Source organism: Lissotriton vulgaris, chromosome 3_1, assembly GCF_964263255.1.
Source record: "Lissotriton vulgaris chromosome 3_1, aLisVul1.2, whole genome shotgun sequence".
In the NCBI taxonomy this organism is placed as follows: Eukaryota; Metazoa; Chordata; class Amphibia; order Caudata; family Salamandridae; genus Lissotriton; species Lissotriton vulgaris.
The window spans coordinates 734,395,235-734,417,509 of NC_141689.1; the positions used below are offsets into that span (position 1 = coordinate 734,395,235).

Sequence of the window (22,275 nt, forward strand, 5' to 3'; positions counted from 1 at the left end):
ATCCAGTTGAACCATCATTGGCTCCTATCATTGAAACTTTGGAAGTCTCACATCCCATGCAACGGACAGTAGTTAGAGAAAAACACCTGAACCAAAAACTATCGCTCCAGGATTCTGATATATCTTTCGTGAGCTGGAATATAGCGGGCCTCAACTCTAAACTAAAAATCAAAGAATGGTCAGACTGGGTTAACATTAACTGTGACATTCTGATGTTACAAGAGACTTGGTGCACTACTACACCCACAATGGAGGGTTTTTGCTGCTACAATTTACAGGCTTCCCCTTCACCTATGGGACGTCCCAGCGGGGGTCTATCCATCTGGACCAAAATAAAACCTGGGGTACAAACAAAACTGATCCCTACACCGGGTAAATGTTTTATGGCCATGAAGTACACTAAAAGGATGAAACTATGTATAATTAACTTTTATAATAATGATTTTGTTACTCGCCCTAATGACAATTTTATTCTTTTGTTTAACTTCATTGAAGTAGTGTGGCTCACTGGTGTGAAGTAGTGTGGCTCACTGGTTAGAGGCGGCAGACCCGAGAGCAGAGGACGGCCCGGGACCAGGGTTCGATTCCCGGCGCGGCAGGTTTCTGGACCAGGGTCAGCGGACTCGATAATTCTCTCGTCTCGGTGCCCACTCTGATCAGCGATCACACTCGGCAACTCTGGGCATTAGCTTGCCTCATCTTCACTAACGGCCCCACCAGACCGCCGGGGATGCCTGGTCTCACCCTGGAGATACCCATTAAGGGACCATCTCTCAGGGAAGCCAGGAAGGGTTTCGCAGCGGTCGAAGCGCCTTGGGACCCTACGGGTAAGTAGTGCGCTATATAAATGCCAATACATTTACATTTACATTTACATTTGATGAAATTATGGAGGGGCAGAAGTATGGGCCCTTTGATGGCATTTGCATTGGAGGGGATTTTAATGCTCACTTGTATCGAGACAGCCCTTTATGTAGAAACGGTGAAGAGTTGAAAAACCATCTAGCCTCCCGTGACCTAGTAAATGCAATGGAAATTGCTGGTTCCGGTCTAAACAATATACTAACACCTACATATATAGGCCAGGGCAGCTCCTCCACGATAGATTATATTTTTATTTGTCCGTTATTGAGTGACATAATTCTTAAAGCAGAAGTCATCTGTTCCGCATATAGTGACCACTTCCCGCTTAGAATATATATTGACAACCCACATAACCCGAAGGCTGCTGTGCGAGTAGAGACCGGGGCACAAAATCTGTCATTATCAACCGACAGATTAAGATTAATATGGAAAGGGGTGGACAATAAAGACATTCTAGCTAGAGTAATTAAAAAATACCCTGAGACGGTAGAGTCTTGTCTGTCGTACGCTAGCCCAAACAATGACGTGGTTGCTGCCTTTGGTAATCTCTGTGGGGCTATTAAAAGAGAATCTTCTAAACCAGCTAAGCCTAATATAGATCATGGCCCACGCTGGTTTGACTCCTCCTGCTCCAAGGCTAACAGGGACCTGAGGGCGGCCTTAAAATATAATCCTAGGGACGCCCAGCTTGTGAGGGAATTAAGATCTAAATATAAATCAGTGCTACGCACTAGATCTGAGGCCCTAGTGATTACTCATTGGGAAACCCTCACACGCACGGCCTCATTAAAAGACACGACAGGTTTCTGGAGAGAAGTCAAGTCCCTCAGATCCTTTGGATCTAACATCCAACCAATCAATTGTAACATAACTGGGGGGTGTGGGCAGAACACTTTTCTAAAATCTACGCTATATCAGCCACTTCCCTAGATACTGTCTCCCTATTTAGTACAGCAGAACAACTGAACTTTTCATTAACTGAGGTCGAGGATGCTATATTTGAGAGTGCTAGCAATAAAGCTCCCGGCCCGGATGGCCTTTCTATTGATCAGATTAAATCTGAAATTAATTTCTGGGCCCCTTTATTATGTAACCTATTTAACAACCTGACTGACAGCTCCATTCCCGAATCTTGGTCGAACAGTGTCATCGTACCGATTTTTAAAAAAGGTGACAGGGCGGACCCTGCATGTTACCGTCCGATCTCACTGATCGATAATACATTAAAGGTCCTTGGAAGAGTAATATTTAAAAGGATAAGGGATTGGGCTGAGGATAACAATGTTTTACACTACAGTCAATTGGGATTCAGAAGCCATGTGGGCACTGTTGAACAATGTCTTAACCTGAATTTGATCATGGCCAAATATACAATTGTTAAAAAGTCCCCGCTTTATTTAGGTTTTATGGATTTGAGTTCCGCTTTTGACTTTGTTAATCGTTCTAGGTTGTGGTCACTTTTGCTTGATTATGGTTTGGATGAATCACTGGTATATTTTCTTTCGTATTTACACAGAGATTTAAAGGCAAGAGTCCGTATTAACAATGATGGTGAATTATCTGAGGATATTTTAATTAGCAGAGGAGTTAGACAGGGCTGCATACTCGCCCCACTGCTTTTTATTCTATATATTAATGGGTTGAGCCGCACCTTGAGCAAGATTACTAAAGACGTACCAATTATAAATGGTTCCCCCATTACTACCCTACTGTATGCGGATGACGCAGTATTAATGGGGCGTACCCCGAATGCCTTACGCACTTTAATTGCTGGGTTTGTTGATTTTATGTCCGATCTGGGTCTAAATACTAATTTAAAAAAATCTTTTATCATGAACTGTGGACCAAAAAAATATAATATTACTTCAATTAAGTCAGGCGATAATATATTAAAATGCACTAGCACTTTTCCTTACTTAGGGTTACTATTCTCTAATTCAGGCTCATGGCAGCCACATGCTGCCCATGCGAGGAATAAAATTGGTAAATCAATAAATTCAATCTTATCCCTCCGACAACCCAAACTGGCCGACGTCATTACCCCCCTGCTCAATATTTACCGTACCCAATGTCATCCTACAGGGACATATGGAGCAGCAGTGTGGGGATATTGTAATATTACGTCTCTCCAAACGGAAGAAAATAGATTCTGTAGAAAGGTGCTGGGGGGAGTTCCCTGTGCTCCCACATTTATCTGTCATAGCGAACTGAGGTTGCCATATATTGTTGATTTTATCAGATCAAGGCCCGCGCTTTTCTGGATAAAAATATGGTCAAATCCAGCAGCATCCTTAACACGCAGCATAATATCTGATTGTTTATTACATGAAAGATCGCATCATATACCATGGCTAAATGCTGTTAAGAATAGCCTGTTGAGTGTGGGACATGGCTCCTTGTACAGTTCCCCTAATACCATTGTCCCTAATCATAAGAACACTGTTAAACGGGCATTGCTTGATCTATACAAGGAGGAACGAATGAGATCCGAATTTGTAAAACCCGCTGTTATTAAATATCTGCCAGTAATCGAATCAGGCAATGATAACTTAAATAAGCCCTGCAGATATTTGACAACCCCAAAAGGAAGATGGAACCGGAGCCTTTTATTCAGGTTCCGGGATGGTAGCATTGTCAACTTGCTAAGCTTCCCACTTGGCTATAATAAAAACTTAGAAGAGCTGGACTGCCCCTGCTCTGCAGGTGGAAAACAAAGTTTGCTGCATTATTTCTTTTTTTGTGGCCATTACAATTTATATACTCGCCATTATTTAATGCAGATTTTCCGCAAATACAACCAAAGGGATTTTAATCTGGCATTGAGGCTCCTACAAACGTTGTCAACTGATGAGATTATTTACACTGTAAGTTGTTTTATAAAAGTCTGTGTAAGATCAAGGGCAAGTATGGAACAAGCATAATGGACAATGGTATTGTACTTGAACGCACATTGCACTTTATCACTTTATCACTTTGATACAACTTGCATTAAGAATCATTTTTATGCGTGTTTGGACCTATATGATTATTTCAGGTGAACGCACATTGCACTTTACCATTCTAATACAATTTGCACAAAGAAATAACTATATGTGTGTCTGGATCTGTACGATCACTTTTAGGAGTATATAAATTGAAAGTCGTGGTAAAAATTATACAATTGGATTAATGTTTCACATTATATGTATCTTGCTCTTCACGATATTTATGCTGCTTAAAACCCAATTGGAAATTTGGTTTTTAACTTTTATACAGGTTTTTATGTGTTTTAATGTGTTTCATTCTGTATGTACTTGTATGGATGTATCAAAATTCCGAATAAAGATCATTTGAATTGAATTGAACTTATTACCAGTGTATGGTGATCAGTTTTCAAATGTTTAGCAGCATCCATATACATTACAAAAAGGTAATCAATCAGAGATTCATAGTCTTTTGCTCTACATATTGAAGTAGCTGGCTGAACTCATTTTGCCTTGCAGTTTCTGGTACATAGACCCTCTCTGCAGAGAATGTCGGAGTGTTTCCAGGCTGAGCTCAATAATAAAAGTAATGTATTTGATTAATTCCTGTTAGGTGCAACCTAATTAGCAATTACCAATATAACCAGCACTGATCATAATAAAATAAGTTAATGTAATATCAGAAGATAATCAAAACTGTAAGATTGAATGTATATTAAAATGCCAAAAATAGCAACAGGTCCATTTACCAGAAATTAAGAACTTTGTTAGTCACAGTCATTCATTTCTCAGGCAATTAGCAGTAATCCCTTAATTCATTAAATGTATGTGTCAGTGGTTATATTGGACAATTTCAAAATGTTTTTTGCAACAGAAGACCATATTTTATTATCTGCACCCTGCTCCAGGAATTCTAGGGCAAAATGAATAGCATGCATGTAGCTGTTTTTTATGCTATCAAATATATTGGGCTCATGTCAAACAGCTAGGGGCAGAAACATAAAATGAGAGATTGTGACTACTTCTAGTCTACAGAGTCTGCAGCTTTAAAGTTAGTGTCCATCAAATAACCATAATGATGTGTCATTATTGGAATTAGACGTAAGTGGATTCACATACATGCTTCCCCAACAAGAGGATGGGAGGTTATACAAAATGCTTCTGGTGGGAAGATCTGAAATGACGACTGTTTGATCCGAAGTAATTTTAAACTTCAATATTGATTGCTTACCTATGCCAAAGATATGTAAACTATTCTCAAAATGTATGGGGGTGAGGTTGAGAGTTGCAGAAATGTGTTCTGCTTCCTCCAACAGATTGAATTATGAATGATAGTCTCCAGCAAAAGAAGGTCCACAGGTTCCACTTTTCCTAGTCTTCGTATGACTTTTTTGTCCCTATTTAATTCCCACTCATATCAATCCTCTCCCTCTTACAGTTCCTCAAAAGGCTCTACTACTTAGCATTTATGGACTCACCGAACTGTAAACTCTTGTTTTCACTTTTGCTTTAGTCGTCCCTTCAGTATTTTGATTCATCTTCATCAATTCTTAGGAACAATAGTATTTGTGATAACCCTGTACCTCACCAACATCTACATTAAAAATCATGTCTCTAAGAATGCATTTCCCTGGTAAACTGTGATTCTCTGACTTTGATGAAGGAGGGTTGAAAGGGAAATCCAAGGTTCTCATTGTGTGTTGCACTGTGTATTGGCCCTCAGGAGGAAGATGAACTAGTTTATGCACATGTAATGGGCAACTGTGGGGTCTGCAAAGAATACTGAAGGAGTGGTATGACTGAAGTGTGTACTTAAGCTGGCCTTATCTTAAGGCTGTTCAATCCTTGGACTGGAAGACAAATGCTGTGGCCTCTAAGTTGTCCTTAAAAAGATAGTGTGGTCAGGGAATGGATTGACCATGGAGCCTCCTTGGAAGTGTTAATAATCTGAAGCCATTTTTGTTTACAAATGCAGAACAGGGCTGTAGTATTTATGTTTGCTGATAAGGGTGAACTAATTCTGGGTATGCTTGATAGACTTGAGAAGGTTGGCTCAACAGCAGAATTAAACTGACTGCTTCAGAGCTGGTAATGCAATCCATGACTTGACCTCAAACCTAAGGACTCTAGGTAGAACAAAGAAGCATATGAATTTGATTCCCCATAAATCATTCATTCAAAATCTTTTCTTTTTGTTCTAAAAAAAAGTGCCAAGGAAAATAATTTTTCTATAATTTATCTATTAACATCAGACTCACTCTGAAATATTCTTAGCCTGCCCTAAACGTTATACAACAGAGAACCCATTTGTAAAAATTCTTATATTTGTATTTATCTTCAAACAGACACAAATTCCCTAATAAAACAATCAGGAAAAAATACACAGGGCGCAATGCACTGTCAATACTGACCAGACACGTGGAACACAGTATGTAATGTGATCTTATTTTGTATACATCTTGTGAACCACTCGAGTAAGGAGGACACTTGGTCAATAAGTAGCCGATCAAAATATAACTTTGTACGCATCTTCATAGCTATATTTTCAACCAAAGTAAAAGATAAATCGTTCTCATTAGGGCAAAAATACCATCCAAACCAGTAATACAGGAGGAACATACACTGGGAAACAAGTGATTAGTTCATGTATGAAAAGAAATCTGGCATGTAGGCTAACAACTAAAAACTTATCATCTCTGTTCTTTGTTTTATTTGTAGTAAAAGATCTGGATTTTTAAAATAAATTATAGTCATGTACTTATTGTCTGTGAAAACAGTGTACTGCAAATGGGTGTGCTGCTTATTCACATGGGTAAAGTTTCATTCCAGGCTCGTGTACAGGGGTGAGTTGCTCTTTTCGGAGGAATGTCGGGGGGTTTTCTTTTAAAAACGAGAGGGCCAGCTTTGAGATACCATGTCAGTTATAGCTCCTGACTGATCCTGGACATCACTGGATGACCCCTGCAGAAAGGAGAAACTCCATGCTGTGATAACTGCCCACTTCTCTTAGATTCTCAGTTTCACAAAATATTTCTCCTCCAAACCAGTTTCCTGCAAGCAAGAATTGACACGGAAAGGCAAGCTGGAAAAACTATTTAAAAATACGTATGTTTACACTTTAAAGCCTATCTATCCCTTTACCTGATCTGCATCAGTTAAATATCACCAATTTCTCTTGTAGGGGTCACTGCAGGCTTTAAAACTCTCAAAATACCTACTTCGTTGTACTCAACTGCGAGAATCAAACATCTGCTCACTTTTGTTAAGCTAAATATCTGCAAAAACTACTCACACTTGCCCCCTCTATGAATTTAAATGAACCATAGCTCTTTAATTGTCAGGAGTTCCTCTTCCTCTCTGCCCCTTTTCTGCTATAGCTTCTGTATTTCCCAACAAATGCAAATATGAAACATGTGAAAAAATGGAGTTTAAAAATAGGTGGAGGACAAAAAGCAATGAGGGTTGACAGTTCAAGGGTGCTAGTGGCATGTCGAGGAGGTCATGAGAGATATGAAGACAAAAACATGGAAGGAAAATAGTTGAATAGAGAATGGAGGGGAGATTTAACAAATACATTGGATGCTGGATGGGAAGGAGGACTGGGATTCAGAGTGGGCAAAAAAGCAGATGTGTGGATGCAGGATCAAAGACAAAACGTTTTGAGAATATTCAAGGAAGACTGTTTTTTAGATTGAACAAAAGGCATGCATGTAGTCAAAAGTTTAGGATGGCTGGAGAAGAAAGTAGATAGAATTCAAAGATGAAAGAGTGTAGGGGGGTTGGCGTGGAGAAGCATGAACAATGATCAAGAACTGACATGGTTTTTAATTTATTCTTAACAAAGAGAGCATAATAAAAATTCATACAATGTGCCTTGCCTTTCAAATGTGCCTTTCCCGTTTTGATCATGCTTGGATGAGACTGCACAGTAGAGGTTTGTGTCCGCTTCACCTCATCCATTTATTTAACTAAGCTATATGAAACAGTGTAGTGCTGTTGCCTGCCATGTACACAGGTCCCGTCTAGTGTCCTGGTCCTGACTTTGACACATGCAGTGGTTGGTTTCATAGCTGTAAAGAAAGCAGCCAGCATGAAGCTTTGGATGTAAACCTCACATTTGCTGCACATGGAGCACCATGGAGGAGGAGTCCACTCTAATAGACCATTGTGTGACATGTAACTCTTTATGCCAAATGCTATTGGACTGCATGATTTGTTAGCTTTACACACAAAGTACATGCATTTTATCACTCTTGGGAGGATGAAGGTCTAAGTCTGTCCTGTAGGTATTCAAACCATAGCCTGTAGGTTTAATGCAGTGTTATACTGATACTTTGACCCACTAAGTTACCCTACAAGACAATCAAGGGACACCTGGAGTTCTGGTGACACCTAATTCAAAATGGAGCAAATGTGTCTATAGCGTTACACAAGCATGCCCCTGGAAGGAAATCATTAAGTGTTACATGACACCACCTAAAACACAAGCACAAGTATCAGAAGTAGAAAAAATGTGCCATTGCAGGGATTTTCAGCTTTAGTGTGAAATGCTTTACGGAGCTCTGCCTCCCAAATCACTTCAGTCCAGGAGCGATTTTTAACACAGTGAGTGGTTTGGCAGATGGGAGGAGGAGGTATGCCATGGCAGAGAATGAGGGTGAAAGGCAATGGAAAATGGGACAGGAGGAATACCTCAGACTCCTGAATTTTCATGTCTGAAGTCCAGGCAATTTCTTTCTGAAATGCACAGGTGTTGCACACTGAGCCTATGTGCCTGGGTGAGAGTTTAGGAAAGGCCCGAGTGTAGCAGCAACATGTTTTTAAACAACTCTTCACAGATTTTTTAAATTTACAATCTTCACAAAACTATGAGACTTTTAATTGTGAACCTCCGATGTGCCTTACAGTTCCATATTCGAGCTCCAAAGCTCCATACAGTGCGGAGGCCCTGTCTGAATCAGGCCCAGAGTTCTAATACTGGCTTCAGCCTGCCACCCTCTCTGAACCCAGAATGTGATGTTACGGCCAGAGCTGCCTATTTAGGAACAGGGTAACCAGGTTTAATTTTTACTTGAATTGTCTGCATTTCTGTGCATATCAGTTAATTTCACATGCATCTATAAAAAATAAATGTGACCCTGTGTAATGTAACTGGTGCTCATAAAGCGCTCTATTACTTCGGGTCGAGTTTGCGGTATATAAAAACTGCAAAAAGAGGTTGAAAACAAAGCCTTAAGATAATGAATGATAAATAGATACTCATTTAGTGGCCGATTTGTACAAAGAAAAAACAGAAAATATTGTTAAATCACAGCTACCCCTCTTAAATGGTGTGATCTTAGGCAAATATTTTATTTTACCAAACCTCAATTTTCTTCATTATCACGTTAGCATTCACTGTTAAATATGTAAATTCAGAATATCAGATTTAAAAAAAAAATAATAGTGGCAAATGCACTGTAGTACATTATGAAAGTCTATTAGTTAATACACTGCAGAGGTCTGTGTGTAACCAGAGAGCCACATAATTACATCTTAGTGCAGTGGAGAATAGTTTACTGCATAGTTTCTAGTGCCACAAGGTCAGTCCATGACAGAGAGCACTGAGATTATGTAATTCACTTTTTTAAACTTGCAGTACACACAATAGCAGATATACTGCTACAAAATGCTTAAAAGGTTAAGATAAAATGGTGTTTCCAAAATATATATTTTAATAATACTGAGACTGTACAATTTTTTTTTAACATTACTATTCCTTCAACACCCTGCCAATTAAAAACACTCACTGTACAGCTCACTTGTTAACTGTTTGCACTACCACTCAAAAAGAATGTGTTTGCCAACACAAACCTTTGATCAATTAAAGCCAGTACACTTACTAACTCCCAAGCATCATTTACATTTGCAAATGTTTCCCTTTACATTTGAAGATTAACTAGTAGGCCACATTTACATTTCTTTCAGACAGAAGGCACACTGTCTGCCAGGCTTTGGGGTTACAGCACAGGAGACGTGCTCAATGACACTTCAGTTAAAGCACGTAATTTAAACTAGTTGAATGAATCATCCCCACTGCTGCTACTCGAGAGGAAATAGAGGTTAAAGGAGAGAGTGACAAGCCAAGGGCAGTGGGGGAAAGGAAGAGAGGAAGGGGTTTAGGGAGGGAAAGTGAAGCAGACACTGACACTCAAGGAGGACTAAACGCACTCACCCGTCACTATTAGTCATGTTACCAGTTGTCGGTGTCTCATCAGAACAGTCCACGGTGCTTCCTTTCAATGAGGCCCAGCTGCAACTCATGAAATCGCCTCTCAATTACAGCTCTTAACATAATACACGAGGCATAGAAGCATGCACTGTGTAACTGTTTAGAGCACATGACCGCTCTGACGTCAGGCCATTTTCCAAATGCTGCAACCCCTCCCTTTCCAAGACGTCACGCTGTGACGACTTAGCCTGACGTCCATCGAAGCTTTTGATATAATTTAAAATAGGATGGTAATTGCTTTTATAATTACCATCCACATCCATTTAGCGCATTAATTAATAGCCCCTCCACCCATTCAAGAAACCGCCGCCTCCCTACTCAATCAGGAGCTCTCCGCATAGCTCCCAAGGTTTCAGATTGCTATGTGTGACATTGTCATAATTTCAGTGGAATTATGAGTGACATTTTAACGACTATTAGTGACACTTTCTCACGAGCAAAATCAAGCAATGAAGACAAGGGAAACATACAATTATCAGAAACAAAACCCATTTGAGCAACGAGAAAATCTTAATAACATCTTGAAGCATATATGGAAAGCACCAGAAATGGCAGGGGGCTAATCTACTGCCCTTGTAAACTGATCGGTCAGTGGAAGACACTCCACATCAAGCATGCCTCAGGAGAGTGAGGATGAGGCACACATAGGTTATAGCCTGCCAGGGCGCTCATTGCTGCTCTCAAGCCTGTTAATACTGGACGAACGCTCAATCAGCAGTGGAGTCACGAAGACAGGAGGTAATTTAATTTAGTTGTATGACTTTGGCCATTGCAGAAGAGAGCTCTGCTTGTTTTCAGCTGTACGTATATTATTATATCCAGGCCTGGCTTGTTTGTTTGTTGAAGCCCCCAATGACCACCTTCACTACAGATTCCCTCACTACCAACCTTTAACAGGGCCCCTCAAGTCTCCATAACCACTCTCTCGCTCAGATGCATTTAATTAGGTTTATAGTGCCACTAATATCAGTGTATGGTGTCAGAGCACTTTACATCATACACACATTACACAGAGACAATCAATCAAAATGTGTAAATCAATGTATAGGAATGTTACATAAGACAGAGGTCTACTAGGTGTAAGAGTCACATGTCAACCATACTGATACACAGTATAGTTTGAGTGCTTGTCTAGAGAAGCACAAACTCAGAATTTAAAACATTACACTGTGGTTGGGTGTTCTCTTTAATAATAAGAACTGATTTTTTTAACCAAAATGAATCTTTTTGCAACATTTTAATAATAAAAAACTAGGGGGAAAATTCATAGCGCTCTAATCTATACCTTGCAATTTACAGGCAGCTCTTTTATGACAGGGATTAGAACACTTCTATATTGTGATTTTAACTTATGAACTGCAAGTAAAACAAGAATTTGCAATGCAACAGGTCTTGCATTTACGCGAGTTTGAGCTATTTGCATTGTAAATGACAATGCCTTTTATTTATGTTTTGGTTTTTGAAGCATAAATAAAACGCATTATTATTTACAATGCCAATATCTCAAATTCGCGTAAATGCGAGACCTACTGCATCGCAAATGCTTGTTATATACTTTTTAATATGGGATTATTTGGTATTCTAAAGCTAAAGGTGTAAGCAGATGATATAGCCAGCACAAAATATGATGAGACTGCAATGAATGGGGATTGAATTGACATGTATGTAAGTCTGGTAAGTATTGCACGTAAAAAAAAAACATGCCTTTCAACTAAATGAAAACTTTGAAACCGATTTACCGACACCACTGAGATGTTAAGCTACAAAAAGCAAGTGTTTTCCAAAATGCCCCAAATTGTAGTTGTCATTTAAAAAAACTTAGACATATAGCACTATGATTGTTTTGTGAACTGTACACACGGCGAGATGTTTGAGTGAGAGTCAAAACATGACATTCAGACACAAGAGAGGCATGGGTCGGTCATCTTTATCGTTATCAAAAGGAAAACGTCCTGTTTATTCACAGTCTTGTGAAGGCCTAGTGCGTTCTCAATCAATATGATATTTCTTACAGGCAGGTTCTTATGCCACGGAGGTGTGACAAGCTGATACAGTACATATAAAGAGGGTTTTAAAACAAAAAAGCATCTGGGATTGGGGGTGGCACCCCTGTGGAGACACCTTGTTGTGGTCTGCAGCCAGGACAGGCAGCGGGGGCTTTTAAGCACTGTGAAAAGGATCAGAAGGGAACACAAAAGGACAGAAGCCAGGATCCACGTGGTGAGCGATGACGCTCTGCTGTTCTGATCTTCTGATTGGTGGGTTCTGTCTCAGCCTTGAAGGTCTGGGACTGGCTGGGCTCAGATCTTGTTTAGTTCTCATCAGAGCAGTTTTATTTAACACGAAACTGACAGAGGGAGCGCTTTACACGAGCACCAGGTACATAACACAGGGACGCATTCATATTGTGAACAAGGGAAGGTGAAGCGATTTGCCTGGAATCACAGGGTGCTGAGCCGACACTGGGACTCAAGTCTGATTGCCAAGTTCCGAAGTCAGTAGCTCTGCAATGACCCAGCCTCCCCCAGCCAATAACATCGAGAGCTTCTAGGCACTGAGTCTGAGCACAGGCAGCGCTCACCACAGCAAGAGAAAACAAACCTGAGGGAGCGCTTTACACGAGCACTAGTTACATAACACATGGACGCATTCAAATTGTGAACAAGGGAAGGTGAGGTGATTTGCCTGGAATCACAGGGTGCTGAGCTGACGCCGGGCCTCGAGTCTGATTGCCTAGTTCCAAAGTCAGCAGCTTTGTAGTGTACTATCCTCTCCCAGCCAATAACATCGAGGGCTTCTAGGCACAGGCAGCACTCACCACAGCAAAAGAAAACAAGTTTCAGCTAAATGAAACCACCTGAGGAATAAAAGCACACTGACTCTCCTGACGTCCGTGCCGATGCCCCGCCTATGTCGGAAGAATGGGTTCAATTACATTAAAAACAAGCTCTCGGCATTGCGCAAAGGCAGTCGCTTGTTTATCATTGCATCGCGCTTTCACTTTAAGTGAAAGCGAGATGCAAAAATAAACATGCGGCTGCCTTTGCCAAAGCCGAATGAGAACAAAAAAGTGCGTAGCGGCTAATTAAGAGACACTGTCTCCCGCCACCAGTAAAAGATGCAATCCCGGTGGGCGGAGTCAAAAGTGGACAGGCTGGTAACCAGGAGGGACTAAAAACCCTCCTGGACAATCATAACACCCGGTTTTGCTTAATTGGCGACGCAAAATGACGCGAACGAATGCAAAACACGGGTGGATCAGAAAGTGAGCTTCTGGAATCGTATTGATTCGAAGAAGCTCTCGCAAGGCGAGGGCAGCGCATGCCCGCTGCTAACGCCAGGCGAGACCTAAAAAGGATCTTTGGAATAAAAGCACTGACCTATTTACATTATATGCACTCCCGATCTTACTAGAACACCTACTTAGCAGCAGACATATTAACCCTTTGTTCTACTTTATAATCAGTCAAAACTTCCACTAGATAAAATAATCACATTCCAGGAAGAACATTAATCACAGAGTTAGCGTGACATTTTTATTGTTGTATGAACATTTATGAAGGCGGCAGCAGGTGCTTTTAAAACTAAAATACTTGCAAACACGGCGAACACTACTTGTAGTCATTAACAATGTATTGGCTCCTAATTGATTGTAATTGTGCTCCATTGACAAAGTACAGCCATCCATAGTTACCTTCTAGAGGTCGAGCCTTGTAAACAATCATGTAAAAGTCTAATGAATAAATGGATATTTAAATATGGCTCTGAAGGCAACCATAGAGAATCTTCCCAAGGCTAACAGGCTGGAAGAGGGGAACAGTGTCCTGAGGTAAAAGCTGAGTCTAGAAAATATAAAGCTTGACCGGAGCGGGAGGTGAAAGAAGCTGGTACAGTCAGAATACGTGCGTTTCTTCACTGAAAATGTTCGCTCCGAACGAGGACCGAATTTGGAAAAAAGTCAATAGATTAAGGGCGTTAGCCACTAGTCATCCTTCAACCCAGTATCAGAGGATAACATTTGCATATCATTTAACACAGAGCCTTAGCACACGATATAGTACTTTACATTTTCAGTTCAACAAACTATTAAAAAAATATATAGCGCAATAGCTTTGCAAATTTAGATGCGTCTAATTAAATCACCTTAATACCAGCGGTGCCTTTTGTCTGTGAAGGCCCGACAAAACGGGTGCTGCCAAACCATGTTACCTGTAGAGTTGGCGGCTAGTGGCACAGGCCCCCGCAGCTGGGATTGCGGGGCATGTGTTACGCCCCTGGTTTGGGTATACCTTTCCCACTTAGGGCGACATATGCAAAAGAAACAATTGCTGAACGGAATGCTGGACAATGCAAACATTCACCTCAATTCATTCTTTTGCTCACCACAACACCCCAGTTTGGACCCAGCCATATGCAAATCAGTTGTGACCCTGTTCCTTGTGGGAACTTCCAGCCCGAACTGTCAAGCCAGGTCCTCCCTGGACCGGAAACATGCATCCAGGGACGGGTTTCAGGGCATCACCCTTCATCAGCTAGGCTATCTTGAAACCAGTGAAGTATTAAGCACAGGACCCACGTCTGGATATACCCTTCCCACTTAGGGCGACATATGCAAAAGAAACAATTGATGGACGGAATGCTGGTCAATTCAAACATTCACCCCCAGTCACAAGGATGTGTGTTTAATCCATCATTCTTTTGATCACCACAACACCCCAGTTTGGACCCAGCCATATACAAATCAGTCTTGACCCTGCTCCTTGTGGGAACAGTCCAGCCTGAACTTCCAAGCCAGGTCCTCCTTGGACTAGAAAGAAGCATCCTCGGACCGGTTTAGGGCATCACCCTTCATCAGCCAGGCTAACTTGAATCCAGTGGTGTAGTGAGCACGGGACCCACATCTGGGTATACCCTTCCCACTTAGGGTGACATATGAAGAAGAAACAATTGATGGACGGAATGCTGGACAATGCAAACATTCACCCCCAGTCACAAGGATTTGGGTTTAATCCATTGTTCCTTTGCTCACCACACCACACCAGTTTGGACCCAGCCATATTCAAATCAGTCTTGACCTTGTTCCTTGTAGGATCACTCCAGCCTGAACTGTCAAGCCAGGTCCTCCCTGGACCGGAAACAAGCATCCTGGGACCGGTTTCAGGGCATCACCCTTCATCAGTCAGGCTAGCTTGAATCCAGTGGTGTAGTAAGCACAGGATGCACGTCTGGGTATACCCTTCCCACTTAGGGTGACATATGCAAAAGAAACAATTGATGGAAGGAATGATGGGCAATGCAAACAATCACCCCCAGTCTCAAGAATCTGGATTTAATCCATCATTCTTTTGCTCACCACACCACCCCAGTTATTACCCAGCCATATGCAGATCAGTCTTGACCCTGTTCCTTGTGGGAACAGTCCAGCCCGAACTGCCAATCCAGGCCCTCCTTGGACCGGAAAGAAGCATCCTGGGACCGGTTTCAGGGCATCACCCTTGAATCCAGTGGCGTAGTAAGCACGGGACCCACGTCTGGGCATCCCCTTCCCACTTAGGGCGACATATGTAAAAGAAACAATTGATGGACGGAATGCTGGACAATGCAAACATTCACCCCTAGTTACAAGGATCTGGGTTTAATCCATCATTCTTTTGCTCATTGAAATGAATGAAAAAGGCTTTTATATAGCGCATGGCTACCCGGGGGCATCCCAACGCTGCAGCAGGACTACGATAGGGAGGGGGAGGAATACTCAGGGAAAAAGCCAAGTTTTCAACTGCTTCCAAAAGACCAGGTGATTGGGTTCTTTCCTAAGGGCTGAGGAAGAGAATGCCAGAGCTTGGAGGAGTTGTATGAGAAGAGGCGGCTCCCCGATCTGGATTTTCTGATTCTGGGGACCGGTGCCAGATAGAGATCGTCGGAGCGGAGACATCTAGGGGCCTTGTGCGGTCTGACTAGATTTTCCTTGATAAGAGGGGGACCAGTTCCCTTCAGGGATTTGTGGTCGATACACAATGCCTTAAAATGGACTCTCTCCTGTACCGGGAGCCAATGTAGGGATCGAAGGGTGGGTTTAGCTGAACATCGGCGGCTCGTACCAGTGAGCAGCCATGCCGCTGAGTTCTGCACAACTTGTAGCTTGTTGATGACAGAGGTAGGGGCACCCAGATAGAGAGAGTTGCCGAGATGTAGCCTAGACAGGACCAGGGCCTGGATCAGAAGTCGTTTGGTATGATTGGGAAGCAAGGGGAGGATTTTCTGGGTTGTTCAAAGAATGTCATAGAATGCGGCAGCGGTCTTGCGTGCTAGGGTTTTGGATGAAAGTTCTTGGTCCAGCCAGATTCCTAAACTCTTTATTTCAGTTGTAGGGATAGGGACTGGACCCATGCATGCTGGCCACTTGGTGTTCGATTTGAAACTCAGCTGGTTGCCTAACACCATCAGTTCGGTTTTGTCACTGTTCAGCTTCAGATGGGAGAGACACATCCAGGTGGTGACTTCCTTGAGGCAGGAGTGGAGGTCGATGGGTGACTGTTTGGTCTGGTTTAGTTCTACAACCAGCTGAGTATCGTCTGCGTATGTGACAATGTGGACCCTGAAGGGGGATACAATATCCGCCAATGGGGCCATGTACACATTAAAGAGAGTGGGGCTCAGGGAGGAGCCCAAGGGGAACGCCACATTGGAGGGAGAGGGGTTTGGTGAAGGTGTCTCCTTCTTTAAAAACTTGAAAATGTATATTTTTTTAGGATAAACTGTAGCCATGCCAGAGCTAATCCTGAGACTCCAGCCTTCTTAAGACGGTGAAACAGTGTCGAAGGCTGCGCTGAGGTCGAGGAGTATAATGGCAGAGGACCCTCAGTGGGCAATAAATTTCCTGGCATTCTCCACCACCGAAAGAAGGGCAGTTTTGGTACCCTGATGGGGCTGAAAGCCAGTTTGGGATGGGTGAAGGTGACCTTGGGATTCCAGAAAAGCTGAAAGTGAGTTGTTAACATGTTTTTCTGCCAGCTTACTGATGCAAGGGAGAAGCGAAATGGGGCTGTAGTTGCCCTGTTCCGCAGGGTCAAGGTGAGGTTTTATTCGAAGAGCCTTGATCAGCGTTTTTTTCCATTCTGCAGGGACTGAGCCAGCTGCTAGTGAAACATTGATTAAGTGGGTAATGAAGGGAGTAATAGTGGTTAGAACTTTTTTGAGGATGTTGAGTGTTGCGGGGTCAAGCGGGGGCCCACTTTTAACAGCAGATAGTATAGGAAGAAGAGATTCCTGTGTGAGAGGGGTGAAGATTTCTAAGCCAGGGTGATTTTCATTATGTTCTGGGTCTCTGCATTGGGGTAGAGGAGGAGTGTCCGGGAGAGGGATATGCTTCAGAATGTTTTGAATTTTTGACTGGAAGAAGTCTGCTATTTTATTGCAGAATTCACCCGAAGGATTGGGCGCAGTTTTAGTATCTGAAAGTTTTAATAGCTGTTTAACGATGACAAACGATTCTCTTGAGGGGTTGGTTGATTGAGATAGTTTTTGTTCGTAGTAGGTGGCCTGGACAATCTTTATCTCAGCTTTATAAGATGCTATGGCTGACCTATACTCTGCTTTTTTACCGGGAGCGAAGTCTTTCCTCCAGATTTTTCCAGTCTTTTTGCGTTTTGTTTCAACAGACGAAGCTTGGGAGTAAACCAGACGTGTTTGTTGGGGACGGGTTTCTCCCGGTATGATTTTTTTGGGAGCCCTGTGTTTAGGGAGTTATTGATCCAATTAGTAAAGTCCCTATAGGAGGTGGAAGGGTTATCATTGAAGGTAGGTCTAGTATTTTCTAGAGTGAGGGTCCATTCTGTTGCCGAGAGTTTTGACCAAGGGAGAATTTTAGTGGGCACTGACAATATTATTATTATTATGTTTGAGCTTGTAAAGCGCACTGTTACTCGGAGGTTTCCTGGCGCTGTGTAACGCTGGGGAACCCGTCCTGGCTTTCCCTGTGGGATGGTCCCTGCTGGGAGTCCCCAAGGTGGAGCCAAACATCCCCGGCGTTGGAGGGGCCGTTGTGGAGATTAGGCAAGCTGATGCCCAGAGTTGCCGAGTGGGACCCCTGATTAGAGTAGGCACCGAAGCGAGAATTATCGAGTCCGCTGACCAAAGTCCACGACCCTGCCGCGTCGGGAATTGAACCCTGGTCCCGGCCGACTTCTGCTCCCGGGTCTGCCGCCTCTAACCAGTGAGCCACACCACTCCACACTATTGTGGGGAGGGGAGATATTTTTGAAGGGTTCCAAAGGAACGGACTAGAAAGTGATCGGACCAGGGAAGGCGAATGGGGTCCATCCCTTTTAGATGTGCTAGGTTGGAAAAAATCGGGTCTAGGAGGTGCCCTTTCATGTGTTAGGCTAGATGTACCTTCCGAGAAAGCTGGTAGGATGCAAGATCTGAGACTAAGTCGGTTGCATGATGATCCAGCGGATCATTAAAGTGGAGATTAAGGTCTCCAAGGATGATAAAATTGGCTGTACTACTGGCAACGGCTATTACTGCTTCTATTAGTGAGTGGGAAAACTGGTTCAGGGCTCCGGAAGGACGATATATGAGAAGACCTGAGAAGGTGAGTGTGGGGGAGAATTCGATGGAGAAATGGACATTCTCACAGTCTGACAGTGGACTGCCCAGTAGCCGACAGGTCAGTTGGTCTTCATGGACAATAGCGATCATGCCCCCTTTGCCGGATGTTCTATCTAGGTTTTTAATTTGGAACCCTGGGGGGAGGGCTTGTATAATGTTGGGGTCTGAGCAGGGGGTGAGCCACGTCTCTGTGAGAAAGAGTACCTCGGGTGATAGGTCCTCCAGGAGTAAGGAGATTTCTATGTTGTGTTTAGGTAGGGATCTGCAGTTGAGCAAATAAAATTCGAAAGGTGTTCCAGGGTCTAAAAAGGGCAAGCCCAAGGGAGTGAATTTGTAGGAGCAGAGAGGGCACTTGCTATGGTCTTCTGTGAGGGATAGTGGATGGGTGCACGAGTGTTTATTCATATGTTTCAGCTCTTCACAGGTATAATGTCGGCCCTCGGAGGTGGAACGAACAGGGGTCCGGGACCCGGATTGACGCGGACGGCGCAGACGGGCTTGCCTTTGGCGCACCTTCGCCGTGCCAGCGGCACACCTGCTGCGCGCGTCCGCTGCGCGTCAGGGAGTGCAGTGGCTTTTATCCGCTTTGTGAGCAGCTAGACTGCTAACCTGTGTGAACCGGAAGTGGAGTCTATCCGGGGTATCTGGTCGGGTCAGGTCCTCCCTCCACACAAACGGACTCTCCGTGGTGGACCGGAGAAGCCTGGAAGTGTGCAAGATGCGTCGGAGCAGAAGGTAAGTTATAAAGTATTCAAAAAACAGGTGCTAATTAAAAAAATTACATGCGGTGAGGTCAACATCCCAGTTTGTTATGTTATGTTATGTTATGTTAAATTAAAAGATTATTTGTAGAGCTCACAGCTACTCAATTGAGTGCCTCGGCGCTGAAGCAGGATGAAGGCCAAGCCAGGTGGGGAAGCCAACCTCTGGGGTTTACAGCTAAAACAACAAAGTTTTTAGAGATTTCCTGAACGCCAGGAGATCCTGAGTTAACCTTAGATCCACTGGTAGATTGTGTCACAATTTTGCTGCTTGCACCTGGAAGGAGCGACCCCCGATACGTGCCCGAAGGTATCTGGGGGACCGAGCCAGTTGCAGTGCTGCAGACCTAAGTGCACTGTGTGGATGGTAAAATTGGACTCTCTTTGTGATGTACCCAGCTCCTAAACCGTGGAGAGCCTTAAAAGCCAGGACCATGGCTTTAAAATTAATCATTTTGCGGACAGGGAGCCAATTTAGAGATTTCAGCTGTGAGGCCATGCGGGCTCTGGGACCAAGCATGGGTATGGCTCTTGCAGCGGCGTTCTGGGTCACCTGCAGTCAAGTCAGTAGATACTCAGGCAGCCCCAATCAATAAGGACTAGCCTATTTGTGAATTTGCATAAACTCAAGACTGTAAGATAGGGTACAAACCCTTTTGTTTGTTCATGAAAAAAATAGTGTTGTAAAGCGGGAAGCTGTACAAGAATTACGGTTAAAGAGAGAACTTAACGAGGTACCACACAACTAGTGCTGGAAGGGAGACACAGTCCCGGACATGTGCATGAACCAGCAAAAATATCTTTTGCATCTCTCAACTTCTACTGGTCACCTCTCCATAGACATCTCACAGGCAACCTCTTGACAGATGAGAATTCCTGCCCTGCTACATTGTCTCCGTAATCATACCCTTTTCCTCTTGACATTGGATTTCAGACAGTGAGCGATGTAACACATTATGTATGATCTTGTGTGTATAGCTTTTGTGTCAGGAGCAAGAATCACAATCACTGATCAGAGAATGAAAACACATCTGTTGATGCAGAATACGATTGGGCAACAGATATGTCTCTATGTCATTATACTGTAAATGAGAAAAATGTTCATAAGTGGAAATCAAGCAAAAATAAAAACTTCTCTCTCGACTATTGTAAACTGCACATAATGATATCATTTATTGAGTTCCAGTTATAAAATCCAAAAAGTTATATTAAAAAAGGGGCAGACATCTTTGATTTTCGAAATTTCTCCTCCTACCTTGACAGGAAGGAGTGGGTAAGCTAATGGTTGGCCTGGGTTTGAATAAGGTATATTTGATATTACCGAAAGTAAAATTGAAACAGAATATCTTGTGTTAAGATGTTGGAGGTTAGATCCTTTTTTATATTACCTGAATGAAAATGTTGTAAAATACATATTAGAAAGACCTTCAAAATTTTGCCCATCCTAGCCAGACTTTAATATTATTAGCAAATGATCTTTTCCTGACTGGTAAATCTTTATTTTGGGAAGGTTTCGTGCAATATTAGTGATGTTTTCAAACCTGGTTCAGCTCTCGGATAGGACTGCAATGAATAACAGATTGATCTGATGGTCTGTTGCAGGCAGAGCGCAGTTTTAGCGAGGACGAGGAAGAGAAGCTCCAAGCAGCCTTTTCACTAGAAAAGCAAGATCTGCACTTGGTGCTTGAAACAATATCATTCATACTGGAGCAGGTAAGTGTTTTACCAGCATGTTGTCTGCTTTACCTATGACATGACTCGCACACTTGCCACTGTGCCCAGCAAAAATGCCCAAAATGTGCCGACTATCACAGACCAGAGTTTGAAGAACCCATCTGCATCTGATTGAAGAAAGGAGAGGAGGTCAGAGCTGCCTTCCAAAGAGCAATCAAATGGATAGTCAACACCCCTAACTCCATGAGCTTTCCGGTACCGGCAAGGGCGCGAGCAGGGCGCGAGCAGAGCCCGTTTGGATCATCTCCCACCCTATATAGGACTCTGTGCCTCTTCCACAATAAAAAGTTGGGTTTAGCGGGCCCCTGTCCCCTGCTATGCTCCAGTGATATTCACGGAAAATGTGGGAGGAGGCCACATACCCGCTACTACGTGTTTATTGAACAAAATCTGCTTATTGTTGATATATATAGCATGATTTCCCCAAGAAGCATGTTAAATTACCCTAAACTTCACCAATTAGAAACCAAGACCTTCCTCCTAACACATCACTAAATAATATCAAAACCCAAGGATGTTTTGTAATTAGTTTAAATGCAAGAAGCACTGTATGCCCAAGGGGCAAGGGGCAAGCAATATCACTCACCATGCTAAGACACAGCAATGCTTCTTTTATTTTCCTTTCTGTATGCTTATTCAATTCAAATGTACTAATCAAAGAATTATTAATGCACCTCAATCCATATAGATAATACGTAACGTGCATAATTACTCAGATTCTAGCTTTTAATGTATGCAGTAATTGTAGAGCAGACATAAATATATGGAGTTTGTACTTTAATGGCTGCATTGTTTCTCAGTTAGGACTGGTCAAAGCAGATCTTATAGGCTGTCATTTTAGAGAACCGGGCCATATTGCAGGTTACGACAATCACACAGCGTTAAGTTATTTCTTAGGCTTGAAGATTTCTTAATGCAGACTTATGCTTCTCACAGGCCTGCAACTCCTTGGGTTGTACCTCTTACATGCTGAGGCAGATAGATATTATAGGATCAGGCTTCAGAGCCGTATGCTGGGCTGGCGAGAGTGTTCAATGCCAGTTTCAGCAGCAGAGCTGTAATGTGTTACACA

The 22,275-nt window shown here is 42.8% G+C and overlaps 1 protein-coding gene across 1 annotated transcript in view; it reads left to right on the top strand.

Annotated features, from left to right (window-relative positions):
- The window catches only part of COMMD10 (COMM domain containing 10), an 898,809-nt gene that overhangs the window by 50,065 nt on the left and 826,469 nt on the right, over positions 1-22,275 (top strand). The window contains exon 3 of the mRNA XM_086963023.1: positions 21,072-21,182. Within this exon, the coding sequence (XP_086819149.1) occupies positions 21,072-21,182 (111 nt within the window). The remainder of the gene's footprint in view (positions 1-21,071; positions 21,183-22,275) is intronic.